General features: G+C 43.9%; 1 protein-coding gene across 4 annotated transcripts in view; it reads left to right on the forward strand.

Moving 5' to 3' along the window:
- Positions 1 to 16704, forward strand: part of LOC309415229 (CUGBP Elav-like family member 4) — a gene marked incomplete at its 3' end in the record, with an annotated part of 587555 nt that overhangs the window by 544549 nt on the left and 26302 nt on the right. For all 4 annotated transcript variants that reach the window (XM_082012680.1, XM_082012681.1, XM_082012682.1 and 1 more), the window contains exons 5-6: positions 10617 to 10760; positions 16333 to 16480. In XM_082012680.1, the coding sequence (XP_081868806.1) occupies positions 10617 to 10760; positions 16333 to 16480 (292 nt within the window). The remainder of the gene's footprint in view (positions 1 to 10616; positions 10761 to 16332; positions 16481 to 16704) is intronic.

Genomic DNA, 16704 nt, shown 5'->3' on the forward strand with positions numbered 1-16704 from the left:
TGTTTGGAACTGCAGCAGTCAAAGGTGCAGTATTAGCATTTAACTGGCAGTAATCTACCGTAAAACACCACTGCCCGTTCGGCTTCTTTACTGGCCACACCGGTGAATTGTAAGGCGAATGAGTTCTTTTAATGATGCCTCTTTCTTCTAGTTCTGTTACCACCCCGTCAATTCCCATAAGTGCTGCTGCTGGCAAAGGATATTGCCGAACATTAGTGATTTTAGAGGGGGGTAAGGGTATAGATGTTTGTAACAGGCTCAGTTTCACAGTGCCTGGATCCTTTTTATTTCTTGCAAAACTCCACACAGTCCCATCTGGGAGTTTCCACATCCGCCCATGCAATATGTCAAATCCTAAAATATTAGTGTATGCAGCACCAACTAGTACTTCTGCCCTAGTTAATTTTCGTTCCTCTGGCAGCCAGAGTGAAATTTTTGCAGTGGGACACTCCTTTTCCACACCATCGATTCCTGTGAATTTAACCCTGCGTCGTCCAGGTTTTATGCCCAGGGTTTGTGCTGTTTCATGGGTGATTACTGACATTTGGGCCCCAGTGTCAATGAGAAAGTTTACCAATATTTTCCAGGGTCCAACGAGAATGGCAATTATAGGGTCAGAGTGTTCATTAGAGAGCCATTGAATTGCTAAGACCCGCCGAGCAGGGTGGCTCACTGCCCTCCCCGGGGATAGAAGTTTTTTTGCTGGACTTCTGCTGTATCAGTTGGATTACATACTGGTGCAGAAGGTATGCTTTCTTTATGGTTTGGGGGTTTCCCAGTGAGGCATTTCTCCTCGGTTGGGTTATTCTTCTTACCTAGGGTTTGGACTAATGTACGGAGATCCTCCATAGAGGCGCCACGCAAGATTTTTCAGGGTACACCCAAATCTAGGGCTTTACGCCACAATTCACCCCGTTCTTTATTAGGTTTAAATCTCTCATTGAATTTAGGGTATTTGGGGTTTTGAATGTGGACTTGGCGAACTCACCGGGCATGATCTGAGGACTTTGTACTGGATGAACCGATCCAGCCCATTCGGCGTTCGTACTTGTCTATGTCTTGTACAAATTCACTCCAGGTGGGTATGGGGGTGTGCCGATTTCGTCCACGACCGCGATCAGCATCTATACGAGCAGCTTGTATGCGATCCTGGGTATTTGCTACAAACATCTTGAGACAATCAGGGAGGCCACGGATAAGAGGGGTTAATCGGGCTGGGTCGATAGGGGCTAGCTATCATCTCTCATATATTGCCTGAATGCAGGCTGCTTTCTGTACTGCTACAGCCAGATCGGAATAGCCTGTGGCTTTAATTTCCAGTGGTTCTCCTCTCTCCTGGGGATCTATGCCACCTGCCCAGTATGCAGCTCGTGCAGTTAAGGAGTAACTATGGTCTCCTGGCCTGGTAGTTAAAAATACTCCTGGTCCCCAAAAGCCTCCTGCTTCTTCCTCACTTAACATAATTCGGTCTCCTCCTTCAAGAGAAACTCGCCACACATACTCAACTTCCGATTCTTCTGACCGCCTTGAGAATTTCTCTTGTATTTTTATCAACTCTGCTGGTGACCATGGGATTGTTCACACAGTAGTGCGGACTTTGTCATCGTCATCAACAGCGGTCTCAGTTTTAACCAAAGGTCTCAAGGAAATCAATTGAGATTCAGAATCGGAGGTCCCTTCGACCTCATCGTCATCACTGTCAAACCAAATATCGCCATCCCAATTTTCAGGGTTTGTACTACGCATTAGTCTACGAACCTGCCTAACTGGAGCAGAAGGTTGCATTTTATCTAACAGACGATTAACCCTTTCCAGCAATTGTTTTTTAATTTCTAGCATTTGTTTAAGATGATTGTTCTCACTCACAAGTTTATCAACTCTGATTCCCAGTGTTTTTCCTGTCTCCCTCTCAAAGGCTAATGATGACTTCAACACCTCATATTCCGATTTTAAAGCTGTATATTCTACATTGGAAACTAGATTGGGAGCAGGAGTTTCTTTAGCTTCTTGCTGAGCACAAGACAAACAGGCTCCTAACACCGCACAAATTACACCTTTACCCTTTTTTACTCCAATCTTTTGCGCAGCCTGACATTGCTCAATGCGTTCTACCACTTTCTCTTTATCTTTCCAAAACTTTTGAGCCCACTCCTTCCCAGCCTGGGAAGGGGCACATTTGTATTTTTGCAGCAATTTATCCATGGCAATCCTGCCGACTATGCCAATTTTTTTCTGTTGCGTTAAGAGGCAGAGCAATTTGGCAGAAACTAAACCCCCTTGCTTTCCAGTCGATCCTCAGATATCAGAGGGACTGGGGGCAGCTGAGCTTAGGTTCTGAATGACGCCCAAAGTTAGCGTTAGTAGTCCGGTCGCGCCCAACACCTTTGTTGGACTATCACGGGTCCGGATGCACTATTAGCATCGCACTACCTGCTCAGCCGGACACCTCCTGAACTCACACGGCCGCACTCAGAGGTACGGTCGCGTTCAGGGACAACACACACACGGCTGAGTCAGTCAATAGTGCCATTTATTGAAGCAACAGATACACAGGTTCTTTGGATTGGTGGCGATAAATTCACTGCCTGCAAAGCACGTGCAAATGCCAAAAGTATGAGTAACACTGCTTGGCTATAAACGCATTAAAAGATGTAAAGTGACTCTATAGAGATTTCTAAGTTTCCCAGGGAGGCACTTGGTATGACCAAGTGTTCAAATCTTACCCAAAGGCGTCCCGATGGGGGGGAAGAGAGGTTCAGCCCGTTGACTGATCCCAGAAGTTAGAGTAGTACACGACGATGGTATCTTCCCTAACGTCCAGCTCTTAAAACACTATTTTATAGTGTTTTACTTTGCAGGTGGAGCTTGAGTGACTCTAGTCATACATACCTTTATCAGGATTGGTTCAGAATTCTCTCGCTTCGCATTTAAAGGTACAGACTAGGAAAAATTCAGTGCGCACGCTCATTGAGGAGTGGTCGCACCTTGGGAGGTGGGTAACTTTGAGAGGGGTGTGCGTTTTAGTATTATAATGATATTATAATAAGCAAAGTTCACTCCAAGTACAGCATTTCATCAAAGTTGACAGGTCACTGACCCAGGGCATCGCACGTGCAGCTTATTAATGTACACACTGTGTACCTTTAAATTCCCTTGTTCACAGAGCGTGGCCGCGACGTCTCCACTCCGCTCCACCCTCCATGCAATTTCTCCCAGAGTCAGCACACCAAGTTCCCCTGATGTTGCCAACATCTAGGGTTGCCTAGGGAATTGCCATGGTACAGACTCATTGTACACTAGTGCTATGTTCCACCCGGTTTCAATGCTGTTCTTAGAGGGTAAATTTCCAAAGTGCCCCTCAGCGATTACTCCACAGTTGGAAATGTGGATATTGTTGATCTGACATCAGATTACTGTGTGCTAAGCACCACACAAACCTCTTACGGTAATGTTCACACAGTCAGCAGCTTACCAACTAAAGGCCAGGGCTGACCTGGCTGAATTAAATCAGTGTTAGTCCAAGTATAAAACTTCAGGGTCATATATAATCTACATTTCTCTTACAGCTGATGGAAAGAAACTTATGCCCTCAGAGAGAAATCTGTCTTTCTTAAGTAATTGATGGTTTAGAATAGATAACCAAAATGGCTGCAGTTAGGTCATCCGAATGCCCCTCTAAGGAATAAGACAGAACAGACAGGCAAAAGAAACAATATCACAATGTCTGTGAATGAATTGTTCTTATATACAATTAATCGGTATATTTAGCCAGTTCGTACCCAAAGTCACAGCAATTCTTGTTCCTGGTCCCAGTAGAGAAGTAATAACCAGTGGATAATTGAGCATATAAATCTTAATATTTACTTAAATCTGGAAAACATAGAAATAACAAGGTCAAAATTGAAGCCATCAGGCCACAACATCAATTCCCAAGGGTGTCTTCAAAGCATCTACGTAACATAAACAGAACCTTAGACAAACCAAATAACAACTAAACAGGCCATGATTCAGAGTATCACTTAACCAACAAAATTTACTCTCATTTAGATTCCAGCATCGGCTCAAGTCCTCAGTTAGTTAATAAAAGCCACCTTGTGATAGGCAGTAGAGAGCTAGAGAGTCACTGGCCCCCTCAGGCTGTCAGGGTAAATAAGAAATGGCAGCCATTAGTCTTTAGTATTACATAAACACAGAAGCATAAACAAGGGATTTTTGAAAGGTAATTGAGATGATGAGAGTCCACCATCTAAGTGCCCTTCATGCCTCGCAGCTGAATTTGCCCTGAAGTTACTTGTCCAAAGTCGTAAAGTCTAGGGCAGAGTGGGTATCATCAATGCAAGTCCATCTGCTCAAATTAATGCAGAAGGCTAAGACCTCATTTTACACTGTTAATGTTGGCAAAACTGATAGAAGAGAATGGAAAGGCCAACTCAGACCCGTTTTTTTCTCTGCACTGTTTATCTTCTCTGTAAAAAACATGCGCTCCATGCAATGTCTTTGTATAACATATAGACTGGCTTTAACTCAGGGCAAGGCAGAGAATACCCATTTCTTCTATTAAAAAATAATAATACATTAGAAATCCATTCATAACTCATGAGAAGCAGGCTTGGTCCTCCTTCTAATAATGAATGATTTTTCTGATTACACCATTTATAAAGTAATGTATTGTCCTTTTCAATGAAAGAAGCAATGGATGTGCAATATCTAGATGTTAATTTGCAGTAATTTCTTCCATCAAAATCCAGTGGTTCTTTACAGCTCAGCCTCTCTTTCCTTTCTAGCTGGAGAGGAACTAAGGTCCATGGACACCCCCCCCCCACTGCTGCCACCAAGAGAGCTGACAATAAAATCTTTGGGCCAGCAGTTTCCAAGTGTTACCATAATTTCCCTTAATTATTTCTATAAAAAAAATAATATCGTGGGACCATGTTCCCTGCCTTCTCATAGTCCCATAAATGAACTAATAAATCAGATGTTTCTGGGTCCCAGAATAGAAATCCAGTCAGCCCAGCTGCCTGGCAGAGGGTATGAATCATACTGGCTCCAAAGATGGCTGTTACTTCTTTAGTCACATCTCTCTATCTGCACAGGCATCTGGCAGGACAACGAAGAGACCTGTAGGACATGACAGGCTTCACTCACCATTTTCCCCATGCTTTCTCACTCCCTCCGAACCACAGCGTTCATTCCCTCCAAATGGGATAATAGGGATAACTGCTCATGAGCTGCATAGCCTTGCTCTAGACAAAAGGATTTAATTGGCACCATAACATCTCTTTACGGGTCCAAGGCGATTTGGGAACTAAATGAACAGCTGTGGGGGCGGGCAGGGGAAGCGGGAGTTGGACCATGCCACCACTGAGCGTTGCCCAAGTCCTGGTTGTAGCAGCAGCCCCGCAAGACTCGCTGCACTCAACACTTCTCTCATCTGGATTAAATTAGTACTTGCAGGGGACTGAAAGAATTTGCAAAGCACTGACCTTTCTGTGATATCAGAAACACTGATAAGCCTCCAGCCTGAGAGGCATAAAATCCTCCCTGCCTGGCAGGTGTGTTCCCAGCCTAATGAAGGGAACCCAATCAGGCACCACAACATTCTTCTAATAAGCATGCGCTCTTCCCACCATGGAGAGGAATGAAGATGTCAGCATTAGGTCTTTAGCCCTCTGCTTGCTTAGGTGGGAATTTATTTCTCCCCTCTTCCTCTTTCTTTTTTTGCTCCAAACCTCATATATATCAGTGGGCTCTTCTTTTTCATTTAAGTGGGCTCTGGTTCAACATTAAATCACTGGATGTGTCTGCTTGTTTCCCTTTAATTCACTCCTTCCCAGCCCTGCTCAGGTCTGTGGTCTAGAGTGATAACACACATTCTTGTAAGGAAAACAGACCTTAGTAACTGTAGATTGCTATCCCTATCCAAAATATAGCCGGCATGAAGTGATTCAGTAGCTATTACCCAAATGGGTTTTGCAAAGATCAAAATGAATTTTTAAAGGGCGAAGTTGCATTTAGATCAAAATAATAACTTTCAGATAAAACCGTCAACTGAAGTCTGCAAAAATTCACAAATGCAAATCATCTTATCAGACTCCAATGACATTGCTCTTGCAAGTGAAATCAAGTAGGGAAATGTGCTTGACTTCCCGTCACAAAGGTCTACGTGGTACTCACAGGAATAGTGACAGTGGTACTCACAGGAATAGTGACAGTGAACTGTCACCTAGCAGTGAGGAGACATCTTTCAGTCCTATTGTTGCATGCAGTAAGAGCAGCTCCTTCAGCATAAACCAACTTCTTGTTCCACAAAAAACAGCAGAGCTGCACTGAGTTTAAACAATCTCATACCTTCAATTGACAACATTTCACCATACTAAAGCATAGTTATACCTTCCTGTAAGCAGAATTATTTATCAGTTAATTACCTTGCAGTTGTACAGTGCTTGGACATCTTTAGTTTAAATGTGCTGCAAAAATGCAAATATTTCTTACTATCCCAGTCAAGAAACATGCTTTACACCATGATAGCATAGAGTCACAAAGCATGATATTAGTATGGGATGCCCAGACATGTACATCATGTTTGCAACTCAGTACTGCTGAAATGTTCTTTTATGTCACATGCACAGTTAAAATATATCTCCCCAGCTTGCCTACCCTTCGTCAACATCTGTTTATTTCCAAGTCATATTATGTTGGTCATGTCATCATCCTGAACTGCCAAGGAAGAGTAGAGGACTGAAGCATCAGGGGCTCCATACCTGTTCTCTTGCTGTATTGCTGTGACAATAGACAAATAGACTTTATGTCTGTGGAATTATTCCACTTCTCTTATTTTCATCTTTGCCTATTTAGATAGAAGCAGATATAATTAAGATACTAGATTTCATAGAATCATAGAATCATAGAATCATAGAATAGTTTGGGTTGGAAGGGACCTTTTAAGGTCATCTAGTCCAAACCCCCTGCAATGAACAGGGACATCTTCAACTAGACCAGGTTGCTCAGAGCCCCGTCCAACCTGACCTGGAATGTTTCCCAAAATGGGGCATCTACCACCTCTCTGGGCAACCTGTGCCAATGTTTCACCACCCTCATTGTGAAAAATTTCTTCCTTATTTCTAGTCGAAATTTGCCCTCTTTTAGTTTAAAACCATTACCCGTTGCCCTATCGCAACAGGCCCTGCTAAAAAGTCTGTCCCCATCTTTCTTATAGGCCCCCTTTAAGTACTGGAAGGCTGCAATAAGGTCTCCCCAGAGGCTTCTCTTCTCCAGGCTGAACAACCCCAACTCTCTCAGCCTGTCCTCACAGCAGAGGTGTTCCAGCCCTCTGATCATTTTTGTGGCCCTCCTCTGGACCCTCTCCATGTCTCTCCTGTGCTGAGGGCTCCAGAGTTGGATGCAGGAGTCCAGGTGGGGTCTCACCAGAGCAGAGCAGAGGGGCAGAATCCCCTCCCTCGACCTTCTGGCCATGCTGCTTTGGATGCAGCCCAGGATATGGTTGGTCTTCTGGGCTGTGAGCACACATTGCCGGCTCATGTCCAGCTTTTTATCCACCAGTACCCCCAAGTCCTTCTCAGAAGCACTGAACCTTCTATTTCCCCAACTTACAGCGTTACAAGTTACAGTGGTGTCACAAATGAGTGGTTTAGGCTGCTTAAAGAATCACCGCCAAAGATATTAGAAAGCAAATTATTTTAATATAAATTTCTAAAAAGCACAACTTAACAGAAGTTGATGACAAGGTCCACTCTATTACTTATTCAACATGGAAAATGTACACAAAGAGAAACCAAATTACAATTAGGTTGGAATGATTTACACATGGATTGGGAGGAATGATTTACACAGTCAGGGAAATCGAGTCAGGTTAGTGTGACAATTTCCTAATAGAGCTTAGCAACAAAACAACTGAAAACTTACTAAGATTCTCTAATTGCACATGCACACACACACAGACGTTGATATAGAGATAGAGACAGAGACATATAAAGAGATAGAAAGAGAAGAGAGATAGAGATATATATACACAAAGGTACCTGTTAAAAATTCCCCTTGAGTCCAGTGAAATACTCATGTTGAATGCTTTTGCATTTCTCAACGGGCTAGGGTTGAGCCTCAAGGAATAGGGGTTTCAGCCCAGGTCCTGTGCTGGTCTTCGGCAACAGTCCTCCAAACTTATCATGAACTTAAGAGTTCACAAGCTCTGAGAGGTGTCCCACTCAGAGGGAGATGCTGGTCACAGCCCACTGCGGTCCAGGAGAGTTCAAACGGTCTCACTTGGGACCACTATTTATAGGATTGGGAGATGATTGACTTTAGGCATCAGTGAATTTCCATCCTGACCACAGTCCAGACAGGTGATTTCTCAAGTCTCCAGTAGCACTAGTACCGGTCATTCCAGGATTGTCAGGAGATAATTAGTCCTGTTCTCATTCCTCACCCTGGTTAGGCAACCAGGTTCCTGATACAATCAGTGCCATTCTCCACCTCAGCTACACAGGAGTGCTTGGTATGGTCAAGGGGCTTTCAACCACCAAACGCTTTGTTCAAAGGCTGAGGCTTGCCAGGCAACTGAATTTCTCAGGTTGTAGAGCGGCCCAGGTATAAGGTGAGGAGAGGGGGGGAAATGCACCACCACAAGTGGGTAAGTCAATAATGTTTGGAATATACTTTGAGATCTCTGTTAATTCTGCATTTTACTGAGGGAAAGACCTGTTTATTTCTCAGTCTTGTAGATCCACAGTCAAAAGAGACTATCATGAAAGTGAACATTCTTATTGGCGCCTTTGCAATAGGCTAATAGGAATTGGCATTTATCGCCTTTCCCATCAAATCAAACAAGAGGGAAATTAAGTATTACTAATAAATGATCGAGCAGACAGGACCTAATGCTTTTGTCAGCAGACAATGGCTGATGTACACCTTAGTTTTAGTCATTCCAGAAGCAATAAATACTCCAGCTGAAGGACTCTGCAGTTTCTACACCATGGAAAATCTGTCCCATTCCGGGCCATTTCTAATGGTATCCAGTGGATTAGTGGGAGTCTATGGACTAGAAAACAGTCTTGTTTTGCTGCAGATGGACAGCACTCTTTGGCTCCTTCACTAAATATTCTGCACTGGGTGATCTTATAGACTTCACTGCCTGATTTCTTTTGGGCTACATGGAAGGGATGTACATGAGGAACTACATACGGAAAGCATCAATCCCAAGTTCAGTCTTTTTATTCAAGAGCAATGCACAGCATCTCTACTGCCTAAATATATTTAACCACTTACAGGAGCATCTTATTGCAGAGCACTCTTAAAAAAAACAATTCCTTTTTCTCCGCCTTCTTTGGAGTGTACAGTCCAACTTGCTTCTATTTGCCAATAACCTTTCTGCCCTGTGTATATGATAGTGATCAAAGAGGCCAGTAGTCCTGCTGTGAGAGGCAACCCTGAAAAACATCTCATAACACACAGTATTAGATCTCATTAGTGCAAAAGGCTCTTGTGCTGTCACTATGACTCACATCAGGCAGGAAAAACACTCCATGGGCAAGAACTTCATCTGGAGGTTAACCATGTTTTCATGATTCCATCTACAATAAATTGATTGGTTTTCAATAGTGTGAGGCATCAGCAATTTCCTGAAGCTGTTCTGTGGCCATAAAACTTCTAGAGCAAATAGACATAGAAAGAAAAGGGGAAGGAAGAAGATACCAACTTATTTACACTTCTCTGTCCTGCTAATTAGAGCAGGTCACATCTTCAAAACCCATTGCAGAGATGAATAGCCATTCACCTTATTCTGTTTCAAAATCCTCCATGCTGCACTGTGCCCACCATGCTGCAGCCTGTGCTCTACAAACTCTGACAGTACCTCTGAACAGCCCAATCTGCTATGGACCAGTGCCTCCCTCCAATAAAGTTGCAAATAGGTTTAAATCATTAGATTCAGGTTATCAAAAAGTCTCTTGGATCAGGGTTAATTAAATGAGAGTTGAAATCTAATTAAAGACTGGTCCAGGTGATAATTATCAGGAAATGTATGCATTAAAATATTGATTTGTTGATGATCTGCAATTAAGAGTGTGATTTGAGGAAGGATCAATAACTACATCATGTCATTTAAAAAAAAAAGTCACCCAGCCTTGAGCAGAAATGCAGGGAAATTTTGGCTAGATTTCCCCCCCCCCTTTCTCTTTTCCTCATAGAATAATTTCTGAAAACTGCTCTCCACCCTTGAATAGAGCATTCATCTCTCCATCCTTTTATTTTCTTGAAGCACTTTTTTCAACCTCTTGCTTTACACTACATTGTTTGAGTGCGTTATAGATTTATTAGAGAGAGACTAACAGGTCAAAACCAAAGATTCTTTGCCAATGAAAATCAATTTCTCCCAGAACAGGTGGTCTCAATCATTCACCCTCCAGGGTCCTTTACTTTCTTCCTCATTCTCTCAGTGTCTTGCAAAGGTCTAATTTAAAAGGCCCGAGAGGTTGCATGGAAAAAAATCAGCGTCAGCTAAAGCCCATGCTACCAAATCTGTGTTAGATGTATGGATTGCATGAGCCAATGTATATTGGGTTAATTCCCTTGTGTGTCTCCTTTGGTTTCCTGTCCTGCAGGGAGCCTCTTCAAGCCTGGTGGTGAAGTTTGCAGATACAGACAAGGAGCGTACAATGAGACGCATGCAGCAAATGGCAGGACAAATGGGAATGTTCAACCCCATGGCCATCCAGTTTGGAGCTTATGGCGCCTATGCACAGGCAGTAAGTATAGACAATGGCTCTATGCATGTACACGGGAACAAGTATAGTGCCTAGAACTGCACAAAAGAAAAACTGAGCAGAGAAACAACTGAGCAGAGGAGGAACCTGCTCTTTCGATAGGAGCAAACCGAGCCATGGCATAGGATAGGAGAGGGCATCTCCCAGGCAAGCCTCAGAGGTGTAATACCCACTTCTAGCAGTAACCAAACTGTGATCATGTATGCACCCTGATCCTTTTGGCCAGGTCCCTGGTGCCCCGTGCATCATTGTGGGTGCCTTAGGAGTGGTCACTGGATAAAATAGCAGCAGTTGACAGAAATACTTTTAGGTTGGTGAAACCATGCTACATAATACTAAAATGGATAAGCAGACATACAGGCATACATTCCTGTCTCCGCAAAACAGTATGTTTTAAGAACAGTGGGAGAACACATCAGTTACAGTGATATACATTGTGACTGTACAGTGAGCTGGGTTCCTGATGAAGACGTGAAATGGATGCCTCTGTCATAAGTACATTTCCTTATGCTACAATTATCAAGGACCATCAAGGAAAGATCGGGTTCAGGTAACTTGGTCTCTCTACAAGATATTTCGGCGAAGGTAGAGGTGATCCCTGCAGTAGGCAGACATAATACTGCTAGGTGACTTTGGCTGCATTTTCTGGAGAAGATTTAACAGGAACTTTTGCAAGCAGAGAGAGTGCATCTAGGTGCTTCATACATTGGGTGACCCTCTTGTACTCTGTGCTGGATTTGTATGCAGGAAGGAAGTACCAGTAATCCCATTTTCCAGAGTAGCATCTTCTGAATGAGAGAGAGACCAAATGACTTGCCTTAGGTAATATAGGAATGACACTTCACTGTACCCATATTCCCTCCACTACATTGGCTGCAAAGCTCCGCTTTATTCCCTGCCTATTTCCTTCTCATGCTTTGGCACCATGCACTTCCCTATCACATCCACATGTTCTTTCTTTTAACTTGATATCCTACAAATTTCTGTCCTCCACTCAATGTCATGTGCCTCACTAAACATTTGGTAAAACCTAGCGTCCCCATTTTATGGGCCATGTAGAGTCACAAGGATGTGCTGTAGACCTGCACAGAAATTCCCCTTCTCTGATATACATCCCCCATCGCTATCCTGGACTTTTAAAAATTCTCTTCAGCTAGACAAATTCCATTTTTCCTTCCATTCTGCCTTCTTCATTTTTATTCACAAAGACAATCTTTGCCTCTTCCTTTGTCCCCTGCTCCCTTCCTCACACAATAGAAGAGCTGTCCCATCCCCAGCCTGGCTCTGTTTAACTGTTCTCCTGACTGGGAAGGCTGCAGGAAGGGGAAAAGAGACAGTAAATCACAGCTAAGCCCGGGCCAGTAGCCAGAAACCCAGCAGGGGGATACAGCATCTGTGCCCTCATGTACCTGAGGAATTAACAGGAGGCACCTTGCCTCTGGTGGGGTCACTGCCTCACTTTCTACAGCTTTATTAACTGGGATCATACACTGGATCTCTTTCAAAGTGAAAGTAGAGTGGATGCGACATTTGTTTTCAAGGGGAGCTGGGGAAGGAATGGTGGTGAGTTTTATTGGGAATGCTCCAGATGTTTTATAAGAGACTGGTGACCCTTACAGGACTTGCTCTCCTTTTGTAAATTTCCCTGGAGCCACTGTGGGACAAAGAGAGAGAGTTGGGGTTGTTCAGCCTGGAGAAGAGAAGGCTCTGGGGAGACCTTATTGCAGCCTGCCAGTACTTAAAGGGGGCCTATGAGAAAGATGGGGACAGACTTTTTAGCAGGGCCTGTAGCGATAGGGCAACGGGTAATGGTTTTAAACTAAAAGAGGGCAGATTTAGACTAGACATAAGGAAGAAATGTTTCACAATGAAGGTGGTGAAACATTGGCACAGGTTGCCCAGAGAGGTGGTAGATGCCCCATTTTGGGAAACATTCCAGGTCAGGTTGGACGGGGCTCTGAGCAACCTGATCTACTTGAAGATGTCCCTGCTTATTGCAGGGGAGTTGGACTAGATGACCTTAAAAGGTCTCTTCCAACCCAAACTATTCTATCATTCTATGAAAGGCGGTAGGTCTATGCTGTCAGCTTCTTTCAAAATGACTGAGTTCCCGTCCTTGCAAACCCATGATGCTGCTGCACTTGGCCTGGCTGTGACCATCAGTCTCTGGGCTACGAAGGACCTTTATCCTCTTTCCTATTAACTTTTACCCCTGAGCACCTCCTACCAGAGAGAGAGGGCAAGAACAAGAAATGTGACTGCAGAAGGGTGGCAGGAGTGTTGTCAATGGTTGAGATGTCCAGACATGGTTGGTTTCCTTCTCTACCCAAGAAAGCAAAGCCAGTTAGCTGGGGTACATGGCTGTGTTCAGGTATGCGACGCTATATTCCTTCTGGCTCTGGAAGAGATCCAGCTTACCCCACAGGCTGGCTCTCAAGGCTGCAGTAAGGTGTACATCCTCTGGGTCATGAGGCACAGGGCTCCAGCTCATTTCTCCGTGACAAGGGCGGGTTCCAGATCTCCAAGACATCTTGTGTATCCCAGAGCACTGAGCATAACAGAAATGGTGTGGCGCTCCCTGCAGGTTGTTTGCTGTAGCAGAAGAAACTGAAGCTAATTTCCCAAATCACAGGTTTCCTGGTTTGCAAATCAGGATGAGTGGCTACCATTGTTGGGGGAACACCTTAGATACATAAATAAACAGGAGAAGAAGTTGTATAAGCCATAAATAACGTCACAATTGATTGCCTAGCTCTGCTGAGTGCAAAATAGACATTATCTTTGGAGCAGCAAAATCATTTGTACTACCACTGGCAACATGGCAGCACAGGTGAAACACAATCAAAAAAAAGATTAACACTTTTATTTTAAATGGTTGGGAACAAAGGTCCAAAAATAGTCGCCAAGAGCCAGGTAAGGGGTTGGAATTATTTCATCTGACTGACTTTGTTGGTATGTGCAGCTGAACAGATCACCTGGGGCTCCACATACATTCAATACAGAGAAACAGAACTGCAATTCATGTGTTCAGAGGCATTCTGGTAGAGAAGGGTGAAATGAATCTTGGCTTACACTCTTCTGCCGGTGATCATGTCAACCATAATAGGTGACCAGCTTAGATGAAAGCCTGTATGTATTTAGTTTACTGAACCTGACAACGGGAAATGCGAAAAACATAGCCCCCTGCCTGTTCTAGAAGGTGTCTGGTACAAATACCAGACTGTTATTTGCCAGCCCAACAGACCACTGCACAAACATGACCATCCATACCTGACTCCTTGTTTTTACGTGGTTCTGTTTATGCAGGTCTTGTCATCTTTGTAGAAAAGTCAGCAAGGGCCAGACTGGGACTGTCCCCTATCCTTGCTACTGCGTCCATCTCGCAAAGATGCTCCTTTTAGCAACAGGTTTTAGCAGTGCTAAACAGATGTTATAGGCACTGATGGCCATAATTTCTGCAACCGAACAGTTTTATCCTCAGCTCTTCCCAGGTGAAAATAGCCAGAACACAAAATGAGATATGGGTCACCACACTGAGCGCTGCACTCAGTTCTGCATTAAAGATGGATGGATTCCCCTTTCCTCATTCACTTCATTTACATACTTACTAAAATCACATGCTCAGTGCCTCCTCTGGAGAATAAACTCAAATGATGCCTAGAAAAAAATGTACACTTTAAAGGAGACTCAGCATTGTGCTATAATAGAAAAGATTGTCTAATCACTCTATCAGTAATTACAAAGAACAGGATATCACTTCTTAAAATATGCAAGTGTCTTAGGCAGGGTATAATAAAAAAAGGTAATTAACAATCAAAGGGAAAGCTACCTCCTTACCAACAATGTGCATTAGGCTACAAAATAATAGTACACAGCTCTAGTACAGCATTTTTCATCTGTAGATCTGAAGGCACTCCTACGTGGGGAGGCAGGTATCCTGTTTCCCATTTTATCACTGGAGAAACCAAGGCAAGTTTACACAACTTGTGCATGGTTATACAGCAGGTCAGTGGCAGAGCATCCTTTACTTTGGTCTCTTCAAAGATGGTGACAAGCGTTTGAATGAGCAGCATTTTAAGAAATTGTTTTAGTGTGTATGTCTACAAACAGCAAATTTAGCCAATATTTCAATATTAAAGCAAACAGTGGGATCAGTCTCATCTTTGCCATGACTTTTGAGGTGTGTTTAATGCTGAGAAGTGTGTGCCATGCCCTTAAAGAACAGCATCAGAGGGTGATTTCCTTATGGGACAGAGATCACAGAGAGCAGCAAAACAGAGATTTTCTAATTCTGGAGACAGCACAGACAGACATGAGTCACTTAAATCACTACAGAAAAAAAGTTTCTTTCTCCACTATTATCAAGAAGTCACATATTACTAGATACTGGGGAATGAATAGAGTGAGTTTTCACTCTCTTCTCATCTTCTTTCCCCCCACTTTCTCAAAGCATACGCCACCGGTCACTAGCAGTGGTTGGATATGGACTTAGACTTACTTTATCTGTCTCTTTGTACAGCTCCAGGGAAGGAGATAAGAGGCAACTTCATCCAAGGTGCCTTCTCCTTCACACCAGGAGCATTTTTCAAGCATGGGCTGCAACAACGGTGTGCTAAGTTCAGAGTGTAAAATAATGACAGCAAAGTGTGATGATAGCAAAGCCTGGTTTTAATGTAATAAGCATTTCCAAAATGCCTAACTCTCACCACTATTCTGCTCCAAAATTTTTACTGCCAAGTGACTAAAAATTTAGCCTGGGGGTTCACATTTTTGCCTTATGTAGGTGTTTTAAAAGCAGCAGCACTTTGATCGCTTTCTAACAAAAAATAAAATTAAGGAAGTCATCCCAGATCAAAACCACAGGGAAAAGTTTTTTTCCTATGACACAGTATTAATCTGGCTAAAGGGGCAGGGGGGCTCACTTCTCTTGTATAGCTCTTCCAGGAGTATCTGCTTGGTTGTTTTGGAAATACCTTCTGTAATCTGGTTAGAAGTTTTGGTCACGGTTTTGCTCAGTGCCCACCAGAGGAGCAGCATAAGAAAACCTGATTTTTGTCAGTGACAGATGGAAACAAATCACGTTATCCCCAGAGAACTATCTAAGCTTGCTGCTCTGGACACAGGATGTCCTCTTTCCACCACTCCACATACACTGCTCTCCCATCAGCAGCCAGCAGTACTTTCCCAGAGCTTTGATACAACAGACCTAAGCCATGAAATGTCTCTGCTCAGGAACATATAAAGTCTTTTCTCTGCCTTTCTCATCAGTGAAGGGCTAGGGAGTCATAGAGTTAAGTCGATGTCATGGGAGACCTCCTCATTGCGGAACACATTGTGAGGCTGTGGGACTATAAAGATGCCAGACACAATGATGCCTCCAAACGCCTATAGCTAGACAGGCCAAGGCTGAGGCTACAACAGGCATGGTGAGCTGACATATCAAAACAGAGGGATGCCTCTTCGCACCCTCACCGTCTCCCCATCCTGACTCCGGTGCTGCAGGCTGCCCTGCCGGTGACTGCATGATATTTTTTCCTTACTCTCTTTGTTCCAGCTGATGCAGCAGCAAGCTGCGATCATGGCGTCGGTGGCACAGGGCGGCTACCTGAACCCCATGGCAGCGTTTGCTGCAGCCCAGATGCAGCAGATGGCGGCTCTGAACATGAACGGCCTGGCAGCTGCTCCCATGACACCAACCTCAGGTAATGGGCTGGGGGGGAGGGTGAAGGGCAGGAAAATCTGGCCACATTCCAGAGGAGACCTGGCAGGACATATTAGGTGACATGTTCTCCCCCAGTGGGTGTTTACTGAAATGTTGGTCTTGATAAAGGCCACTAAAACTGAGGACTTGAGCCAACCAGGTCCTTTTGCCATCTGGGAGAGAGGGGGAAGGGGCAGGGAAAGGCTGTTATCACCTCTGCCAGGG

This window comes from Phaethon aethereus (assembly GCF_964289735.1).
Source record: "Phaethon aethereus genome assembly, chromosome: W".
NCBI classification, from domain to species: domain Eukaryota; kingdom Metazoa; phylum Chordata; class Aves; order Phaethontiformes; family Phaethontidae; genus Phaethon; species Phaethon aethereus.